The sequence below is a fragment of the Eublepharis macularius genome, chromosome 5, assembly GCF_028583425.1.
Source record: "Eublepharis macularius isolate TG4126 chromosome 5, MPM_Emac_v1.0, whole genome shotgun sequence".
NCBI classification, from domain to species: Eukaryota; Metazoa; Chordata; class Lepidosauria; order Squamata; family Eublepharidae; genus Eublepharis; species Eublepharis macularius.
Window position 1 is genome coordinate 44116675 of NC_072794.1, and position 22204 is coordinate 44138878.

Genomic DNA, 22204 nt, shown 5'->3' on the forward strand with positions numbered 1-22204 from the left:
CAGTGTTCCAGATTCTCAGAAAAGCAGTTGCAATGCCTTATAGTAACATGCAAAGATCTTTATTTTTTCATTGATAACAGTCACGGGTGATTGATTTAAAGACTGTAATGTTTGCTTTAACATAGTTTAAAAACTGGCAACGCCTACCAGTTCATCTAAGAATTATCTGCAATTTATTGCTCTTGAAGAAATTAGCTGGCATGGAGTGAACAGATGACTCGGCTCAGCATCTATGTTATGCTTATAGCTCTTAAGCAGTGTAACAGCTTAAGCTTCAGTAATGCAATGCAAAATGAAATGACAGCTGATCTTTGGATGCTGAAATCTGAGGTTTCGCAGAGTTTACATTGCTATGTTTCAGTGGTCTTGTGGCTGCAGTATTATAAGGAAAATTTAAATGGAAAATGCAAAACAATCTTCTCTAGAGTATTAGCCTTTACCAATAAGCAACTATCCTCCTTCCCTCCCTCCCTCCCACCCACCCTCCCTAGATTTATATCCTGCTCTCTCCGCAAGCGGGCTCAGAGTGGGTTAAAACATCATAAAATCATAAAAAACACAATTTAAAATACAATAAATAATTAAAATAATAAAAAAATAAAATCCACAGACGTCGTTAAAAAGTGGAGTGGAACAAAGGAAAACAGACAAAGGGACCTTTGATAGGCTGAGAAAGAAAGTGACAGACCTTAGGTCATCCAGTGTGAGAGTGAGGATTCAAGCCAAAGCTGCCTCAGACCTATTTATGTATTTAGATATTTATACCCTGTTGTTCTCCCCAATGGGAAATTAAAGCTGCTCACACAACTTGGTTATCCCATTTTATCACCACAACAATCCTGTGAGGTATATAAGAGTGTGAGACAGAGAATAAGTGGCCCAAAGTACCATCAAACATCCACTGGTTTGAATGTGAGTCTCCCATACATTGGTCAAACCCTGGCTTTTTTGGTGACAACTAGAAGCACAGATAGGAAAAAGCAATGTCAAAGAGGTAGTACTGAGTCCATATGGGGCAAGGTATCTGGACATATTCATTTTAGGTGGAAGGCATAGTGCTTAAGAATAGGGAAATACCAAAGAAACTTACATTAACATCATTTGGATACTCCCCTGCCTCCTCCTTAAGGTACCATCCTTTAGGACTCTCCATACAGCTACAGTGAGATCACCACCTGGGAACAATTATTCAAAGACATCTAGAACAATATCTTTATCTTTATAAAAGATGCACATACTATGAAACTGTGTGGTGTCCTGTAAGAATATCAGAAGAATGTCTATGAAGCTTAGGAGGAATGCATATCTTTGTGTAAAGATAGCAGTTGTTACCTTTTCAGTTATATACCAATTTTATAGTATCAGCATCCAAGATATAAAACTGGTAAAACCAAATGAAACTAGCTATATCTGTAGTACACTGTTTCAGAAATATGGGCTGAAAATCATATGTGTACCTATAGCATGCTAAGTATCTGCGCTACATGACTACTATGGATTAATTTCTCACATTAGACACTGGCTTGGCTCCCAGAATTCAAAACAATTAGGAAACTATAGACTGTCAGCATATACTTATTTATTTATTTACTTCATCTATACCCTGCCTTTCTCCCAACGGGGACCCACTCTGCCATGGAAGCTCACTAGATGACCTTGGGTCAGTCATTCTCTCACAGTCTGACCTCCCCTTCATACACTGGTTGTGAGGATAACATGGATTCCTTAGAGGAAGGGTGGAATAAAATTGTAGTAAGTAGATAGTCTATCTGTTATGTATTGGGCTAGCTTCAGGTAAAACTAGGCTCCTGAAAATATTTCTGAAATCCGATTGGGTAGCAAATTAGCAGCAGCCAATCGATTCTCTGGGATGCGGGCCAATTGCTGTTGGGGGAACAAGTTGCGTTGTATTCAGGGCATGCAAATGAAGGATCCTAGTTGTATGCGTTCCTATTGGTGGGTCACTGAAAAGGGGCGTAGTTTGGGTGTATATATCTGGCTCTTTCGGGAGCATGTTAATTGTATTCACAATAAAGATGTTCTCATGAGCTGAAATCACTGTCTGGCTGCAATCACGATGGGCCAAAATCACAAACTTAGTACTATCTATCTAAGGGACACAATCAGTAACAGACAAGTACACTTACAGTTTATGCTTATGCTGTTAATCAGAAGTTCCATGATATTTGACCGGGCATATTCCCAGAGTAAGCACACTGATTTCAATGTGCTTAACTCTGCGCTGGACTGTGGCGGAGTATTGTTAAATCTCTTTGGACTAAGCCACAGTTAAGTATCTTAGTTTACATAGTAGTCCCTCCACAGAAATTCTTGTGTTGGTTTGACTTAGGATCTACATCAATTGCTTTCTTTTGTAACAGCAGCAGAGAACAGCATTGCAAAGCAAACTTGCTTGCAGGTGAGCAAGCAGGATGACTCATGGTGACTGTACTTGGCAGCCTGCACTCCATTCCTCTTCTCTTGTGGTGCTGCTTTAATAAGAGCATTTCACAAAGCAGACTTGCAATACTAGGAAAGTAAATGATTGAACTTAAAAGATTGTCAAATACAGAAGTAGTAAACACCGTGAAGTTGTCTGGGTCACACTGCTGGGATACTGCATTGATATCACTGCTGCACTGGCCATAGTTGGAAGGACATACTACAGTGGCCTTGGAAGCTGAAGTTGCTTCCTCATTCATGAACTCAGTCACAAATATTGATACTTAAAAAGCTCTGCACCCTAAAATAAGCTTGGGACTACCCAATTCATACATCCCCCAGCTCTGAGCTGGGGAACAATCTCTGTCCCCTTGAGCACAACCCCAGAGTTTTGGGGGTGCATGAAAAAAGGTGGCCCCAGCTTGTTCTGTGGTACAGCTGCTCCTTCCTTTCTTAATCTTCATTTCTTCTGTTCACCCCCATTTTAGAAGCAGTTACCACAAATACCAGGCATTGGGTTGGGAAAAAGCATAGTTTCCCTTACAGGGTACAGTGCCTCACCCAAGATTGGGGATGTATGATCTGGGGTATTCCAAACTTTTAAAAGTACCCTTAATATTTTGTGGTCAGATTTGCAAATAAGGAATTAGAAACTGTGAACCAACTGAAGACTTGGAACTTCATATGAACTGCCTAGAGTTCCCCAATGGGGCGGGGTGGGGGGAGGCAGGGTATTCATGTGGTATTTATTTATATTTATTTTATGCTATTTATAGCCCACCATTCTCAGTAAGACTGAAGGTGGATTACAGTGTGTAATTCAGTACGATCAACAGCTGGGATATTCAATAAACAGTACAATAGGGTGTAGAAAACCAGCAGAAGTCTGCTACAGTGTTGAAACACTGTGGAAACAAACAATGTAATAAATATCTTCCAATTCGGGATCCCCTTACTCCAGTGGAATTATATTCTACACACGTTGGAAAATGTATTTCACGAGTATCTTTTCTGCTGTTTGTCCTCTGAGAGAAAACCGGATAGCAACAGGACTGAATCATTATCCATTTCACAGCTTTTCCGTAAACCCATAACATGGACGCTATTACCCCATTCTGGGCCAAGATCGCCCTAAATGGCAAAATACAGAGGATGATTAACTGCTTCAAAGTATATAGCAAGTTTTTAAAAACTCGCTACAAGAGGCCTGAGCCCACTAGCCTCTTATCGCGGTACCGGAATCAAGCCTCCACGCCAACCTTTTCAGCACGTTCGCTTACTCTGGGTGGAGAAAAAGGAGGACGAGGGAGCAAGTCCCTCCCAGGCTGTGACCAGGCAAGCCCGAGGAACCCAATGAGAAGCAGAAACCTGCTTTTCCCCTTCCTGCTCCCGCCCTGGGTGTTGGCTCTTGCGCGCCGTCCCGGCCTAACGTCGTCTCGCTCCTCCCAGAAGCCGCCCGTAGTGGAAAAGAGCCCAATTGCGCTTTTTTGGCGCTGCGTCCGCTTGCCGTTGTCTTGCTCTGCCTCTCTAGCTTGTGGTCCTTATTTTGTTCCCGGTCTCTCTTCCCTCTTCCCCCAAGATTGTTACCATGCGTCGTTTTCTAAGGGGCTGGGTCCTCCCAGAGGCTGCTTGTGAGGCGGCCGAAAGTAACTCGAGGTACGAGAACCTTTTCAAGAAGCTAGACCTCAACGAAGACGGCCGAGTGGATATTGCCGAGCTGCAGGCCGGCCTCAAAGCTTTGGGCATCCCCTTGGGAGATGACGCGGAGAAGGTGGGTGCCAGGCTTGGGGGCCGAGGGAAGGGGAAGATGTCAGGAAGCCAACTTCAGTGGCGCAGTGCAGACTCCGGGAGAGATGGCAGAGGATAAGCGGCAGGCGCCTTAGCCCAATTCTGGTTTGATGGCAGTCATGAACAGTAGTATAGCAATCCAGTTATCCAAATGTGGACTTGGTAGAAACGGTTGGGCTGGTTGACTTTTTAAATTGGGGGCATCATACTTATCCTTCGTGAAACTTACGGCCCAGCTTCCTCTCTGGCCATAGTTTGCTAGTATTGATTTACAGTTGTCACTTCCTAATCCTGTGGTAATAACCACGTGCCGATTTAGGTGATCAGTTTAGAGCTTGAATGGATCTGGGCTTGTGCAGTTGGGTGCTCAGTGAGGTACTCTTCTTCCAGTTTGGCTAAAAGCTCAGTTCACAATTGTTCACTGTGGTGCTACCAAAATATTTTAATAAGATCCAGCCCTTTATTTATGGCTGAACTACATATTGTGGGAATGGGCACCCAAAGCCTGAAACAGGAACCCTATCTCTCTTTTCCTGCCTGCAGTAAGTAAAAGAGTATGTGTGACTTGGTGTTTTTTAAGCCTCTTCTTTCTTAACACCACATTTCAGTATTCTTTCTTACTCTATGTAGTGGGAGGAGAGGAGGAAGCGGAAATGTGGGATTATTTTCAGCACCACCTCATCTGACTAAAAATGTAGTTCTGCCCTGAATTATGGTTCCCTCACAAGTGTACCTTATATATACATGTTCACAAACACATTTGTGTGCAGCCTTTGTACATGTATGCTGTAAACGTATTAAATATACATCTGAAAAACATCATATGAAATAGCCTATATGAATTACGGCTCAGAGAAAGAACATTCTGTGCAAGAAAAGAACATTTTATGCCCTCATATTTTAGTGGAAGCTTATGGGAGTTGCAGTAGTAGAAATGGCCCAGGGCATTTTGGTGCCTGAGGCAGAAAATCCAAATGGATTTTTTCCTCACAGTGTAAAAATGTAATAATAAATTAAATAAATGACAGCTTGCTGTTGGTCCTGGGGAATGCAGTATGTTTGCTCAGCAAAGACAATTGTTTAAACTAGTATCAACAGAAATCTTAAATTCCTAGCACTTTGTATCCTGATCTTACCAAACCCGTTGCACTGCATTGCTTTATGACAAACATCCTACATGTGTAGTGTTTGGATAAGGTGTATTTTCTTTTCTTCTAGAGTTGTGAGATATACTAATTAGCTTTCAAGTCAGGAATAGCAATGAAACTTGTGGTCCAAGGAATGCCAAGCAACATTTTGGATGACAATTTCTGTGTGGGAAGGAGGCAGTATGGCCCAGCCCTTCAGCTCTTGGAAGCTAAGCAGGGTCAGTATTTGGATGGGGGACCACCAAGGACAATTCTGCTGAGAAAGGCAATGGCAAACCACTCTGCTTCTCACTTGCCTTGAAATCCCCTTGCTGGGGTCACCTTAAGTTGGTAGTGACCTGACGGCACATATGTATGTCGTATTTATTTGGGGAGTGGTTGCATCCACATCTCTGTGCCCATTGATTAGATGTTTCCATTTGAATGCACACCGGAATATGATAACGTAGTATAGTTCTAGGTTGCTGAACTGGAAGCTGAAAATTTGACACAGATGTTCACAACTGACTTTATTGAAAAGGTGAATTGAATATTCTCCTTATACAGATGTCTCCTTCCCTCCTCACATCTAGCTACTCCTTTACTTTCCTCCATCACTTTGTTAATGTGCTTCAGAAAAAATAACTGTTGAACTGAAATACTAGATGTCTCTTGCCTGTGAGATAACTGGGGTGTGGTTTGTGTGACATGGCTATAATTACATAATGCCATTATGGTGACCCAAGCAACTCCGCTGGATATCAAACACTGGCCTTTGAACTAGTTCCAGTCCTTGCTTCCATGATTAGATATATAAAAAAATTGTGGCCTCAGGCTTATTTTTCTGAACTAGCAAGTTATTATCTGAACAAAGAAACTATACATATGTGTCGGAGGTGGCATCTGTATATTACTACTAGCTCTGCCTAGCTGGTTATAGCACTTTAAGCTGCTGCCTCAGCTTGTGGTAGATCATACTATAAATGAAGTATATTGTAAAGAGCTACTTCATTTTGCATGTCTTGAACTTTTGAACTTCACCTCCATATTTGATATATTATCTAACTATGTAAACAACAGTGAGCCTTTTTGTTAAATGTGTTATTTAACATATTTGGTGGTGGTGGAAAGTGTGCTCAAGTCATTGCTGACTTATGGCGACCCCTGGTGGGGGTAGTTTGCCATTGCCTGCCTCTGCAACCCTGGTCTTCGTTGGAGGTCTCCCATCCAATTACTAACCAAGGCCAACCCTGCTTGGCTTCTGAGATCAGGCTCACCTGTGCTATCCAGGTCAGGGATTTAACATATTTACACAACCTTTTTTGGCTAATTTTAGCATCCCAGGGAGGATAACAAAGAATCAATAGAAATGCAGTATCCCATGAGCTAAAATTATCTTTTAAAAGGGCAGCAACCAACTTAACTGACTCGTGAATCTAGAAGCGGCCAGAGGAGGATGGACCAAGCACTATTGTCATGATATTATGTACCATGCTTCTCTAGAAATTGTTGAAGAAACAAAATTTATTTTAACATAAGTATACTCATATTCAAGTACTGACCATATCCAGGAATGCTTTATTTCATTTATAATATTTCTTGTAGCTCAGTCCTGTTTAGAGGTATGCACATATAATTCTGTTCTACATAAAACTGAGCTATCGATTTATCTTTTTGTTTAAAATAAATGTTCAAATTGAAAATTAAAACTCTTACCATAATCAGGAAACACATTTGAAATTGATTTGAAAATTAAAACCCTTATCATAATTAGGAAACACATTTGAGCCAGATGATGGCTAGTTATCTTACCCGTAGGGGTCTTCCACACATTGTAGGCCAGCAGACCAAAATTTATGATAATGTAAACTTGAAAGACCAATCCTGGTTCTTGGATGAGTGTGGCTGTGTGATGCATGTGTTTCCAAATGTGCTGTTGTCTCATACACATATTAAATTGCAAAATAAAATTAAAAAAATTTTTTTTTACTTCATTTATACCGTGGCTTTCTCCACTGGGGACCCAAAGGAGCTTACGTTGTCTTCTTCATTTTATCCTCACAACAACCCTGTGAGGTAGTTTAGGCTGAGACTTACCCAGGGTCACCCAGCAAGCTTCCATGGCCTGGTCCTCCTACTGTAACCCCAACACCACAGTGGGAGCTCACATTGCTAACATGCAGTCCACACCACAGAAATAGGTCCAGAGCTACATCAAAATAACAGTAGAATATACTGAAGCAATAATTGAAAGAATCTTTCTTTCTCCAAGGAATATTGGAGAAATTTACAACAGGCTTGGTTGCTGATTTAAAGTTGTGTGAAATAGAACCACATGGAGTCAAATAAACACAAGAGTCTTAACAATTTTAAATAAGGGATAGCCACCTGGGCTAAATCCAGAAGTAATCTTCTGATAGCCACAACAAAATTATATGATGCAATGCAAAAAGATTTTGAAATTGCAAGACATATATTCCACACTTCCAGTCTCTGTAGAGTTTTCAGTGTAATAGATATGAAATATTGGTTACACCTGTGTGTAATGCGAAGCCTCAGAAGCTACTTTCTTGCATTTTAACAGCATCCAGAGGCAGAGAATGTTTGCATGTTATCACGGCCAAGTCTCTATCTGTGCTTTAAAGTGCCTTTCCTTTGACATATGAGAGAGCAGTCAGTCTTTTATCATGCAGAAAGATAGCAGACTTTAAAGATGCAGTGTAGATTTTTTTAACAGTCTTTAAAGATGCAGTGTAGATTTTTTTTAAAGTCTGGAAATCTGACAGAAACAGATGGATACAGAGAACTACTGACAAAAATATATGTTTACCAAATGAGAGTACTTTTGGAATGGAGGAATGCATGCCGAAAATATTGCTCATATCTCTGCAGATCCTTAATGCTGAAACTAGTAGGAACCTGGTAACTCTTTTTAAATGGTATACTGAAAAATCCACGAGGGGTTTTCACTCAGTGTATACTGCAAACGTAAACATATTAACGCCCTTCTACGCCCATTGATTTAGAAGAATATAACTATGTTTAAAATTGTATTGGTGGAGGATTATGTTTTATAAATTTATTAATGGTAGTGCGACAGAGAGAGATTCTGCACAATACTAGTAGTGGGATTATCCTATAAAATTGATTGAGAGAGATTTCAGCAGAGACAAAAGAAAGAATTTTACATAATGCATAATTTCATTGTGGTATAGTGGTTAGAGTGTTGGACCAGGAACTGGGAGATCTGGGTTCAGATCTCCACTTGGCCATAGAAGCTTGCTACGTGATCGTGGCCTAGGAACTCTGTCACAGCCTAGCTTCTCTCACAGGTGCCCTGTTACAGCCTAGTCTATTTTGTGATGATAAAATGGAATTATGTTTTGAGCCACTTCAGGTCCCCGTTGAAAGAAAAGTATAATAAATATAAATGTATGTATATAAATGACTTCCTTCCAGAATTTATGGTACTCGATATTAACTTAGGTGGCTTAAAAAAACAAAAACAGAATCATGGGGCTTCTGTGACAGAATGGCAGATTTAAATCCAGAACTCAGATCCTACTTCAGCACACTAACTGCTACACCCCACTGGCTTATCAGTCGCCCTGTATTGAGACAGTATACCCTTGGGTATCAGATACTGAGGATAGACAACAGTCTGTGTCATTCACTTTCCTTTTCTGAACTGGCATCTAGCCTGTAGAAAGGGACTGAGGTGCGCATTGCTATGGCCTCTAATACAGGTCTTTTAATTTTTATATTCTGTAGGCTTCATCCAGGAAGAAAAGGCTGTTGTGTGATTAAACTAGTTACTCTGTTTAATCCATTAAGCTTTCCAGGAAATGGAACAATTTTACTTACTGAAAATTTATAGAAATTACAACTACACTTCAGATAACAGATTATCTGAAGATAATATTTACACCCGTTATTACAGGTAATATTTGTATACCGCTCTTCTGGACAGATTAGTGGTCCCTCAGAGCAGAGAACAAGGTCTGTGTTGTTATCCCTACAATGCAGCAGATGGTGGTAAGCATCCATCTTGGAAAGGGACATTGATTTTGTTAAGAACATTTGCTAACATTTCTTCAATATGCCTTTTTTAACAGAAAATCTTCAAAGCTGGAGATACTAACCAAGATGGCAAGCTGGACTTTGAAGAATTTATGAACTATCTTAAAGATCATGAGAAGAAAATGAAACTAGCGTTTAAAAGTCTAGACAAAAACAATGATGGTAGGGTCTGATTTTGTATGCTCAGCTGGTATGTTAAGGGAGGTGGGGAGGTAAACTTCATTCAATTCCTGTGAGTTACTTCTCAGATCAGAATCTTCAAAGCAACGCACGAACTCAGCCAAACAAGCCAAAAAGTAATCCCACATCACCATCAAAGATCTCATTAAAATCATTTAAAATGTTAATTACAATAAAGGACACAAACTCTCAGTGTCATTTACTGTATTAGAAATTACTGTATAGTGCCAGAAAAATGTGACTCAACGCTACTTTGAGTGTGTACACTATCCTAGGAGAGAGAATCCTGCTGCTGCTTTTTATGGGTGTGCAATTTATTAACCACAAGGAACAGAACAATTACTTTTGAGTAAGCATTCATGTGGTCATGTGAAGTAGGAGGATGTGATGCTTACTCACTGATAGGCTCTGTTATGGGAAGGACAACAGCCAGTTGCTTGAAACTGAATTTTTTCCTGCCAGCAGTTCTGCATCCAGTACGGCACCACAACAGAACAGTTGGCTGGAGGAGTACTTGTAGCAGCAAACCTATAGAAATATGCTTCTATGAGTTGATTCTCCTTCTCAGACAAGGAGTTTACCCTTTCACTTGATTGGCTGACTGGCTGTAGGCCTTCACCAGAAGCAGAACTACTAACAGGGAAGTGCTTTGGGGGACCTTTCTCAGGTAGTTGTTCTATTGTTAAGGGTTTGTTAGACATTGGTCAGAATATCCTTGATAAGCAAGTTCTTCTTTAATGGTGCTTCCCATTAGCATTTATTTATTGGTAGAGCAAGGGTTAGGTATTAATTTAGTATTTCTTTTGTTTTACTTCCACATAGATGAAATAATTTTTGATGCTGAATTTAAACTTAACAAAGATGTATGTGGACTAGAGATGGACATGAACTGGGAAAATGACAGCTCATTGTGGTTCGTGATGTTTCACAAACCATGAACTGACATGAAATTGCCCGGTTCGCAAACTGGTTCATTTGGTTTGTGAGAATATCAGCAGGTCTGCAGAAAGCCCCTCCCCCCATTGCCTATGAAACTGATTGATCAGTGCCAGGCTGTCAGCAGTGACAAACCAAAAAACGAACCAAACGAACTGGGCTAAAAATCATAGCGGTTCATTGCGGGTCATCAGAAATGCTGTCTGATAAACTGCCAGTTTGTGAACCAAAAAATGGCCCAGTTTGTGATGAACTTTGGTTCGTATTTCAGTTTGTGCCCATCTCTAATGTGGATCCTTTGCTAATTTCAAAAGAACTAAATTGAGACTTTGATTTTGTCTTGAAGTAGTACTGTGATTCCAACATAGCTACTTACACTTTGGGAATATGATCTGCATAGTCCAACTCCCCTCCCCTAGTATTCTTCTCTTAACAATCTGTAGTTACTACAACAGAATCATTGTTGCAATCTATATCTTTTGCCAAGGATTAAAGAACTTTTTCATGTCTGTTTTTCTCATTTTTAAAGGAAAAATTGACGCATCAGAGGTTGTCCAGTCCCTCAAGATACTGGGTATAGACATTTCAATACATCAGGCAGAGAAGATTCTACAAAGGTCAGCAACTGTTATTTCTAGCCAGTCCTGCAAAAGGGCTGTGGTGTGCCATAAAAAAATTAAGCCACCATATTGTATGTCCATTGGAACAAAGCAACACTGATTCTCCTCTCTGTCTCAACATGAGAGTTGTTGGCAGTACTAAGAGAGAAGATGTAAAAATATATGGGGATTTTGTGACACAGGTAATAAACACAAGGGAATACCAGAAGCTTCGCTGTTGCCTTGAAGGATCAGGGCCATCCTTCTGCACTAAGAGGATAGTGGGATACCTCAAAGCAAAATTAAGTAGGCTGCCTATAAGGTCTGCAGTCTTACAAAAAAAAGAGACTCATACCTTTCTGAGTTGCAGTGGAATGTGCATCCAAGCTTAATAGTGAAAACCTGATCCCTTGTGCTGGCTCCAAGCATTATTTTTGGGCCCAGTATAACCTTGTAAAATGCCACCCGCATGCACAAACCAGAATAATCTGAAGGGATATGCACACCATGCAATATTATGGTATCTGAAGAAGTGCACTGTGGCTCATAAAAGCTCATACCCTACCACTAATTTTGTTGGTCTTGCTCTTTTCTACTGCTACAGACTAACATAGCTACCCATCTTGATCTATCTCCATGAAATATTAATTGCTAAAGGCTTCAATCTCTGTAGTGAAATAATTTTCATCTTGATAGTTCATCTGCTTCCTTAGATTCTATATTCTTGCCTGACTGCAGAAAGGCCTTGTCTGATTTGAAAAACTGGAGGCTAGATTAGTTTCCTTTAACTTCTTTTTGTTCATTGTTGTTTCTTCTGTGTAGTTCCACACTGAGACTGTGCAAGTGCAGGACAGCAGTAGAGAGAGTTTTCAAACTAAAGCCCTGTGAGGGGGGGCCTTTCCTCCTCCTGACACATGGTTCGTTTCCTGAAAAAATGGCATGTGTCATGAGGGGGAGTGCCCCCATTCCCTCAGTTCTCTTTTCACTGCCATTGAGAGAAGTTCCCTCTGCCGACAGCTCTATTTTTCTTCAGTTTCACTGAAAATAATTTGGATTTCATTGGTCGCCTACAATCTTTAAAATGTCCCAGAAACTGCTTTTCAAGAAACATCCACAGTGTGTCATGAAAATGCCACACTGATGGATATGCTCTTTGTCTCCACTGCTTGGGCAAGTCCCACAATGTAGCTGGGGTTTGCAGTTGCCAACGCTTTACACCCAAAGCTAGGTGTGACAGGGCCTGGAGGCTTAAGGCTGTCCTATGGGAGAAGGTGTTAGGGTTGGATACCCCAGCAGTGAAGCCATTTTGTAAATGAAGCATTCATGTATTCAGTTGCGTTCTTCAAACTGAACATTTTTCCTTCCTGTGGAACTGCACTACCATTTGACTGCTAAGTGCTGGCTACTTTGGGACATCCAGACCAGCACTCTTGTCATTTGTCATCTCTTTTTGTCCTCTTTGTGAGTCAGAACACATTCTTGTTTACTCCTATGTGTATGTTCCAGTGTTGTGAGCTGTGTGTTTTATTTTTTAAAAAAGAAACACTGAATTGCACCCACTCTTTAAGTTTGCTGAAAGTTAAGGGGAGGGAAGAGGAATTCTGTAATGGGTTTATGAACTGTTAAAAATGTAGTCAAGTATACAAGCAGCCTGCAGGGGACAGCTTTGTGCTTTATGTGTCTTCAGTCTTGGCCCTTCAGAGTTCCTGTAGCAAATTGGTGTCTGCTGAGGCTTGACTGAGAGGTTGACCAGAAATGCAGGTTGAGACAGAGTGGGAGCTGAATAAAAACCTGTTTATTTTATATAAAGCTGATGTGTCATGGAGTTCAAGATACAATAAAAAAAAACAAAAAGAAAAGATGCTCCCATGGTGGGCTCTGCAGGCATAATCATGCTTAAGTCTGAAAAATTAAACCAGGGTGCTAGATGGGCTCCAAACTGGGACGTGGACTCATGGTTTGAAGTGGGTTTGCAAACCACACATAAGGTTGGATCATGCAGAAAATTTCAGCTGATGGGGGGAGAGATTTTCGCCAAATCCCCTCCTCTGTAGCTTTGCCCCCTCTTGCATTTTGGGTTGCAACAAGAGAGGGAAGATGGAGAAATCCCACACTTCATGTGAAAATTCCTTTGGTCAGTGGAGATCTTGCACAAGATCCACCCCTTATAGTTAAGTTTTGCATCTGAACCGACAAACCAGGGCAGTTCCTACATCTCCCCAGCTTCTCTGATCACAAGGTAACAAGTGTATGTTGTTGGTGTCACATTATGCATATTCTCTGTGGGCATGGCTTAGGTTGGCAAATTTTTGCTTTATATAGTGCCACCAGTGAATATGAAGCTTTACAGAGTACAAAAAGACAGGTTCTCACTCCAAGAAACTTGCAGTTTAAAATTTGTCATAAGGGGATTAAACAGAGAGAATGGAGGAAGGCAGAGCTGGGATAAACACAGGAAGAATATATGTTATTTTGAATGACCCCTTGCTTAGGCTTAGTTTTAGTCAGGAAGAGTGTGTGGGTATCAGAGCTTTTATGGAAAATATGCCTTTTGAGGAGAGATTTGAAGGGAGTGGGAAAGGTATTCTGAGAGGTGTTCTGAGAGGACATTCTAGGCACAAGGAGGCAGAAAAGGACAAAGAGGTGAGTTATCTGAGGAAGCACAAGACCTTTGGACCCCTGAAAGTTATAGACCTGGAGGTAAAGTAGGGAAGCTCCAACAATGAAGGGTCATTGAGTGTGGACTGTGTTTCTCCCCACAGTATTGGTACTGGGTCAGAAAAATAAAACCTCTGTAAAAACTTACTGTGCCAAAATGAATATACTTTCACTTTGCTCATGATTCTTTGGAAATAGCCAGATCAAAATTGCTCTGTTTCGCAGGAAAAAAAAGAATAACAATATTCGCCTCTTAGAGTTTTTGTGAGCACAAACAAGGAAGAAATGAAATTCTTGAGTACTTTGAACGTTAAAGTGAATATATAATATCAAGACGTTGAACAAATTTCCCTAATGGGACCTAAAAATAATGTGTATGCCAAGTTACACGTGATGTTTTTCATACGCTATTAAATATAATGAAAGTGATTGAGTGGTGTATGCTATGTGAATTGTTTTATTTTGAATTTTGGCTTTTTTAAAGCATTGATGCTGATGGGACGATGTCAGTAGACTGGAATGAATGGCGAGACCACTTCTTGTTTAATCCAGCTACAGATATTCAGGAAATCGTCCGTTACTGGAAGCATTCTACTGTGAGTATGGTTGCCTTTTTATTTCAGACTGTATGTATTTAAATGTGAACCTGTGCATTGGAGATGATAAATCATGAAGTTGTCCTTGATTAGTTATCTTTGACATCTGGAAATGAATGAGAATCTTATTCATATAAGGCATCTGTTCTAAGAAACAAAAGCCCCAAAGGAATATCCCAGTCCTTTTGATTATACTTCCTCCACCTTTTTTCATTTTGAAAAATAAGAGGTAGCATAAATCTAGGAAATAAGATTAGAAATCAATGCACGAAAACAATATTGTTATTTATATAGCTCTTTAAGGTATTAAAAGTGCTTCACATACATTGCTTTGTTTTAAGTCTTATGACAACCATGTAACTTCAATATACTGCAGGTGATAGGATGGGGGATGAAGTTAAGCGAATGTTTTGCCTAAGACCACTTACTGAGTTCATGACAGAAGCAGGATTTGAACAGAGGCCTTCTTGATTTCTGAGGGCCTATCTATGCATTGAATTTTCTTTATGACCTTTCTGTGTCCTGGTGATCAGGTGTGCGCACTTCAAGTTCTGTGTTTGGTGTGTATGGGGCCACTTCAGATCTGAACAGTGATGTGTGGGGGAGAAGGGGCTTAAGTGCACCCCCAGCATCACTTTCCATGTAGTGCTGTTTGCCCTGTTGGGGAAACCACGTACACTGATGGCCTGCATGTAAGTTTTTCCAGGGACAAATGGCTTTTGTGGAACATTTCAGGTTAAGAAAATGGTGAGGAGGAGGAACTCCTGCGCCACGGTCACAATCTGAATTGGTCCCACACACTTGGGAACTGAATGCCAAGTACAGAACTTGTAACACATATTTCCTTGTCAGGGCCAGGGGAGGATGTGAGGAAAACTTAATCTGTCGTTAGGCCCTGAGCCAGTCTCTTAACCACTGTGCAGTGTGGCACTGAAACAATACAGATTATTAATGACAAACATGCTTCAAGTTGACTCTTCCTTAGGAGCTATTGAACCTATCCCCCAGCTGTTTAAAACTGTAATATGCTATAATTTCAAGACAGCCTGTGAAACCCCCTTGGAGGACGCTTTGTATCTCTGGATTAAAAGGCTGAAATAACATCTTGAGCAGAAGTAGCATATATCCCAGGGGCTTCTAAAGGAAAAGCCTTGGGGCTATCACTACTCTAGAATTTTTGTAAGGCATTTGAGATGATAAATTGCACTGACTGCCACTGAATTGCCATCTGATGACTGTTTTGTATGAACTTTAGTGTCCTTCAACTTTGCAGCTTTCCTCTGTAATTAAGACTGAACGTTGATGCCTTTGTCAGGTTCCAGTCATAGAAAAGACTCAGAGGGTCAACTTACCCATTTATTGCTCATCCTGCTGACTTTCTAGATTTAAAAGTCTTGCTGAACACTTTGTAGGCTTAATTGTTCCCTATTCTGTTGAATAAGATGTGAACTGCTGATTATAAGATCTATGTAATATATGCCACAAGACTGAACAAAATGCTATATCTGACTCAATCCCAGGACCAGAATTACATTTGCTGAAGTTTATTGAAACAGCAAAGCAACAAGTTTGTAAAAACACCAACATATGTTGAAGAATGTAATGCAAAATTTGTATCATCAGCCTGGTAATGCAGGGATGCATTCAGAAGGCCAGTTAAGCCAGCGTTGTGCACAACTGCAGCTTGGGAACCAGTTTGGTGTAGTGGTTAAGAATGGTGGGACTCTAATCTGGAGGGTTTGATTCCCCACTCCTCCACTTGAAGCCAGCTGGGTGACCTTGGGTCAGCCACAGCTTCTCAGAGCTCTCTCAGCCCCACCCACCTCACAGGGTGATTGTTGTGAGGATAATAATAACACTCTTTGTAAACTGCTCAGAGTGAGTGTTAAGTTGTCCTGAAGGGCGGTATATACATTGAATGTTATTATTAATATTACAGCATTAGACTCAACCCTATGCTGGTTGGTTGTCCAGAGGCAAAATGCAGCAGTTGACCCTGGTTCTGTCACTTCTGCTGGTTAACATCCATCCATCCTTATGAGGGCAAGAGTCTCTTCAAATGCTATGAACAGTATGAAGCGCAGACCTCTTTTGGTTATAAAATTACATTTTTAGTGTGTCCATTCAACCATAGAAGTGGATGATTATGTTTCACTGAATGTGTGCTTTAAAAAAAGCAAACATACCTGTCCATCCTGAAAGCAGCATGCCCCTTAAAATCAATTTGTGCTGCTTTTGTTAACTGTGTTCTTAGTGGCCCTCTCTCCTATACTGCGCACAACCTCTAATAGAAAAATCCTGCCCCCTGTGCAGAGAACGAAAGAAGTATAACTGGGCCAGGGAACCTTCAGCATACCAATGGGAAAAGTCCACCCAATCAAGCATATTCCGCTTCTTTCTGAAAGCTGTAACTCTGTCACTTTGCACAGGACTGAATTTGGGTTCTGGAGTCTCCAGAGAACTGAACTAGTCCTTTGCAGGCCTATGGGGAATTAACCCCAGAGCACTGTTGTTAGGAGGAGTATAGGAGAAAGCTTCCAATCGTTTTCTTCAAAACTAAAGTACTATATGGCTATTTCTCCACAGTATTGTAAGGGTCTTCATTGGGGCTCTGAAGGCTTTGAAGTAGACATCCTTTTAAAACTGGTACGCTGAAGATCAGAACTTTGCAAAAGCAGCTACGTTTCCCCTATAATGGGGAGTAAGTTCCTTATTTCATCTCCTGAAACCAGCAGCCCTATTAGAAATGTCCCTTTAAAACTGCCAAATTGACTGGCCCATTCACACATTAGAAATTTCAAGTGTTCTCCATGTGGACTTGTGACAGATGTATTCTGGGAAGTTCCCACTGGATACTTAATTCCTGGTAAATGTGAGTCTCATTTGAATCAGGACTTTGGTGTAGGGGAAAAAGAGTTTTTTTAAAAAATATATATATATTTTGTTTTAAACTATAAGAATGTGCAAGAACAGTCAACAGTATACAAAGATGAACATTAAAATTCAAGTAATTACTAACTAAGTAAAACATCAAAACAATCTCTGGGGAAAAAGAGTTTTAAGCCTTCCCCCACCACATGCTATTTTTCCCATTTAAAATGCTGAAATTTACATGTACGGATGCCAACATGCAAGTTTCTGCCAAAAGGACAAATAGCAGCTCTCTAGGGTTGTTTCAGCAAATGTAATAACGGGGGAGAGGCCTAAGTCCCTTATCCTGGCATGCTTTACTCCCAATCTGAGTTAGGCCTGTGCAAGCCTGGGAGTTTCTAGGAGGGAACTCTTAGCACATGTCTGATTGAAAGTCTGCATGGCAGCCAAAAGAAGTTTGTAATGTGTTTGTGTCCTCCTTGAATATGGGAGCTTGAGAAGACAGCTGCTTTTAGAATCCCCTTCTTTAACAGTTTTGGAAGGATTTTTTGGGTGGGCTGGGAAGAGTAACCAGCTTTGTCTTTCTAAGAAAAGCAGTCCAATGGAGAAATATCCTTTGAAATCTTCTTAGCTGATGATCTCTGCTACTGACAGCTGTTTTCCTGAATCCTGATAGTCCTAAAGGGAAATTTCCCTCACAGAGGTGGTGAGGAGGAGCTGCTTATATTGTCTTTACTTTTTTTGCTTTTAATTTGTTAGCTGTCTTGGTGGCCCTTGTAAGGATAGAGAGGCAGAATATAAATTTTGTGAAGTAAATAAATTCCTTTCTCGCAAAACAGCATGGCTAAAAGGTATTTTCCTATGTGAAAATGTTCCTTTAACAATGTGACTATTGAGATTTGAGAAGGTAGTTTTGTATAATCGTTAAAAGGGTCTAAATTTAAGCAGAGTTTAAATATATGTGAAATTCTATAAAATTCCTCAGCAATTTGTTGTGGGGTCTCTGCTTGGCACTGTGTCGGTAGTTGTAGCTGGCTTCCATGTCTGTCATGAAAACAGCAAAACAAGATCACCCACAAACCAAATCACTACATACTCAGAGAATTCCAAGTACGCAGCAAAAGCCAGTTTTGAAAATAATCAAAAGAAAAAAACCTCCTCCCAGCCAAATGGCCTGACAAGGACCAAATATACTCTAAGAACAACGGAATATTGGCAGCAGTTGAGTCAGTTAAAAGGGGGAAAGGGGGAGGGGAGAATTAGCCTGCTCAATTCCCTGAGCTTGCTTAGGTTCCTAGAAAAAAGGAGGGTTTGGGGGTAGAGAGTTTGGATTGCTCCTCCCTATGACTCCTCAGGGGCTCCCAGCTTGTAAACTGACCAGCCCCAGTGCAGATCCCTAAGGCAGCAAAACGGAGTCAGACACAGCCATGAGAGAGATTTCTGATTACCTAGGGAAAATTGAGGTATGCACATGAACATGAGGTTTCAAATTAAACTTCCACCAGTATGATGGCAAAAGTACACACCCAGGTCCTGTCAGCCTCTTTAGGATGTTAGGATGAAGGGAAGCAAGCAGCTTTCAATCGGTTTCTCTTCACCTAACAATCTTCTGGTGGGGCAGTGGTTGGAAGTTGTGTGGAGATGGTAGGCACCATCAACTGTCTGCCTGCCTGCCCCAATTCAAATCCTGCCCTAAGAGCCTTTAAAGAGGGCTGTTCCTTCACTGTTTTAATGGTTCTTTGGGTGGGGACTAGGATCAAAGGAAGTTCTGATCCTAACCCAATTAAAGGGACAGTAGGTGTGTGGTAGTAGTAGAAGTTGTGGTCTGCTGCTATATTTATTACACTCCCTTCAGTTCTTTCCCCACCCCTCAATGTTGCTGGCCACATTGACTTCAGAGTGGAAGTACTGCATTCCCAGTTGTCGAATTGCTGAGCCATGGCCAAAATAAAAGAGAAGCTCCTCAGCTCCTTGTGAGAAGGAGCTGCTTCTTGAAAGGAAGGAAGCCCAGGGTTCTCTTCTGACTTCCACTCTGATATGTAGTCTACTTTGTTAAGTCACTGTCACTTCACAGCTGAAATAAAAATCTTTGTGATGGGGAAGTTGAAGTCAAAGCAATTCCATGGCAGTGTGCCACCCAGTTTCACCCTAAACCTTGATCCTTGAATATATTAAGTCAGCTGTCCCCTCATAGTTGAAGTAGTCCTTTGGGTGGGGGGTGGTTATGATCAAAGGGAGCTCTGATTCTAATAAATCTACTATCAAAGGGCCCTTTAAGTTGTTGAAGATGGCAGCCAGCTTAACATTCACAGTGGAAGACAAAAATCTGTTTCTTATCCTCTTTCCTTGATTACTTGCACATTCCCAACTTGTGTACAAGACTTTGCAATCAGTTCACAGTATTAAGCAAGTTTAATACTATTTTATTTGAGATTAGACTATGACCAGAGCAGGAATTTTGGAAAATGGCCACCCCTGCCAAATGAGGCCATATTTGATGTATATAGTTTCTTGATCAACATGCCAAATATTTCATTTCCCCAAATGTCATGCTTTTATCCCAAAGTTACTATTTTATCACCTCAATGACTTGGCTGTCACATGGTTTCAAACAGCTCATGTTCATATGCCAGTTTAGTTTAACTGCATTGAAAGTATTACAGGGCTTTAATATAAACTTGCTACATGCTTTCACAGAATGCTGTTTTACAGATTTTCCCAACTTTGCTGTGGTGTACCTATCCCCACCTCATAATGAACATATTTACTAAAATTCCCTAGATGTATAATATATGTACTTTGAATGTTTTCTTCAACTGTTCTTCTATGGTTGAGCAGATGGAAAAGAAAGAGAAGAAACAGGATTACCATTAGCATAAGGCTTAAGATAATGAGCTATGAACTGGGAAATCTTTGCTTCAAGATTTACTTCAGCCATGAATTGAATAATTGTCCTTTGATAAGTGATATGTTTGGTTCTTCAGCCTTTCATCTTTGATAAGAGGGACCTTAGAGGGCTGAGGATGTGTGTTAAGAAATTTGAATCCTCAAGAATACTCTATACAGACCACAACATGCAATGTCCAGGTGGCAACCAGCTGGTAACCTAGGCAACTAGTAACCAGCAGAGGAAGGGCTCTGTGTATGTGGCTAATTTAATAAGGTGGAAAGGGTGAGAAACAAGAACTTGACTGAAGAAGATAAGCAGCTTTGTATAAAATACTGAGCTTTTAAAAAACCCGTATAGGTGGTTGTTGAGAGAGCCTGTCCTAGTATAGGCTAATGGGAACACTTTGAGGCCCTGCATCCTTTTGTGAAACTGTCTCTTGATACTGGGTCTGGACCTTCTCTGTTGCCACCTGCAACAGGTGTCCCTTGGAGCTGCTTATCTTCAGATGAATTTGTCTGACTTTTCTTTTGTTCACTTCTTATACCTGCCTTTCTGCTGTGAGTTAACTTTCTTGGGTGCTGAAAGTACCATGTGGTCACCAACTGTGGTCTATGTTTATTGCACATTTTATCACGAAGAATATGATCTAGCCCTCTGTGTATAGAGTGCCTGTGCATGGACAATAGAGCATATCCCCTACCTGCATGTGTGTATGCAAAACTTGAGATCATTAAAATGAATGGGTATCTGTATGATCCCTGTGTCCTTATGTAAATCTGGAGCATAAGTAATCTACACTGAGAGGCGGAGGAAGACTGCCTGGGGATATGAGAGGTGATCACAGATTTCCTATTCATACAAAGTGTCCCCCAGCTCTGCTAGCTTGTATGCAGATAGGAAAGAAAATGGGGCTCTGTTCTCCTTTGCATGCATATATATTTTTGATCTGTCAGAACTTTGAAGGGGGAAAAAGTTGTCTCATTTATCTCTACCAACAATGAATTTATTTTATTACTTCATTTATACCCAACCTTTCTCCCCAATGCTGATCCAAGGTGGCTTAAATCATTCTCCTCTCCTCTGTTTTATTCTCTCAACAAATCCTGTGAGGTAGGTTAGATTGAGAGTTACCAAGCACGCTTCCATGGAATACAAGATTTGGCTTTCAGATCCTTGGAAGTCAAAATCTGTTTTGGAGGCGATGAGGGGCTTGCCTTGGCAACAGCCTGTGATTCTTTGGGAAATACCCTTATGCATGGAGATCCGTGGGTATAGTAAGCAGAACATTATATTTTAATACTTTTGAAACATTCACATCGTATTTCCACTTTGAGCTAGCATTCTTTGTGATTCCTCAAGTGATACTTAGCAACTGTAGAGCATCTAACATATTAAAATCTGACATCTTTAAGTGTTTTTAGTGCAACCCTAAGCAGAGTCACATTCTTTCAAACCCTTTGATTCAAGGATGTGTTTAGGATTGCACTCTTAAGGTAGGAAGGTTACTAATCGACTTCTAGCCCAGGTGCCGAAGAAGCAGTGTTCCTGTTCTCTTCTTGTAGGGAGATGATGTAATATATGAGGCGGGGTCACCATGTAAACTGCCCAATTGCATAGAAGTCCTTATACATGTAAAATACTACTAATAATAAAACAATAATTCAGCTTCTGTTAGGAAAAAGAAAAAGACCTGAAACAATGATGTTGCAAAGTAGTTGTCATTTGAATAGCCATTTCATTTTTTTAAAAAAAGAATAGCATAATAACAAAGTTAAAAATACTTAGTAATTCATAATCGCTTTAGGAAGTTGTCCAGAGGTTAATCTAGATAATCCCTACCTAGAGGAAAGGCTGATAGTTCATTGCAACCATTTGAATTTTAGCACTCTCTGGAAAGCTTCATATATCTCAGTATAATGTCTTTATTAGGGCCATGCTCAAGACGGGAATTTGTTATCATTTTTAATGATGATGGTGCAGTTTTTGAAATGGTGTGTTTTGTATAGCATTGTTTCAGATATAGTCAGAAACAAGTGT

General features: G+C 40.5%; 1 protein-coding gene across 1 annotated transcript in view; it reads left to right on the top strand.

Moving 5' to 3' along the window:
- The first annotated feature begins 3893 nt into the window (after positions 1 to 3893).
- SLC25A24 (solute carrier family 25 member 24) overlaps positions 3894 to 22204 on the top strand; it is a 33089-nt gene continuing 14778 nt past the window's right edge. Inside the window, exons 1-4 of the mRNA XM_054980194.1 lie at positions 3894 to 4213; positions 9473 to 9599; positions 11083 to 11170; positions 14295 to 14406. Coding sequence (XP_054836169.1) covers positions 4031 to 4213; positions 9473 to 9599; positions 11083 to 11170; positions 14295 to 14406 — 510 coding nt within the window. The 5' untranslated portion in view covers positions 3894 to 4030. The remainder of the gene's footprint in view (positions 4214 to 9472; positions 9600 to 11082; positions 11171 to 14294; positions 14407 to 22204) is intronic.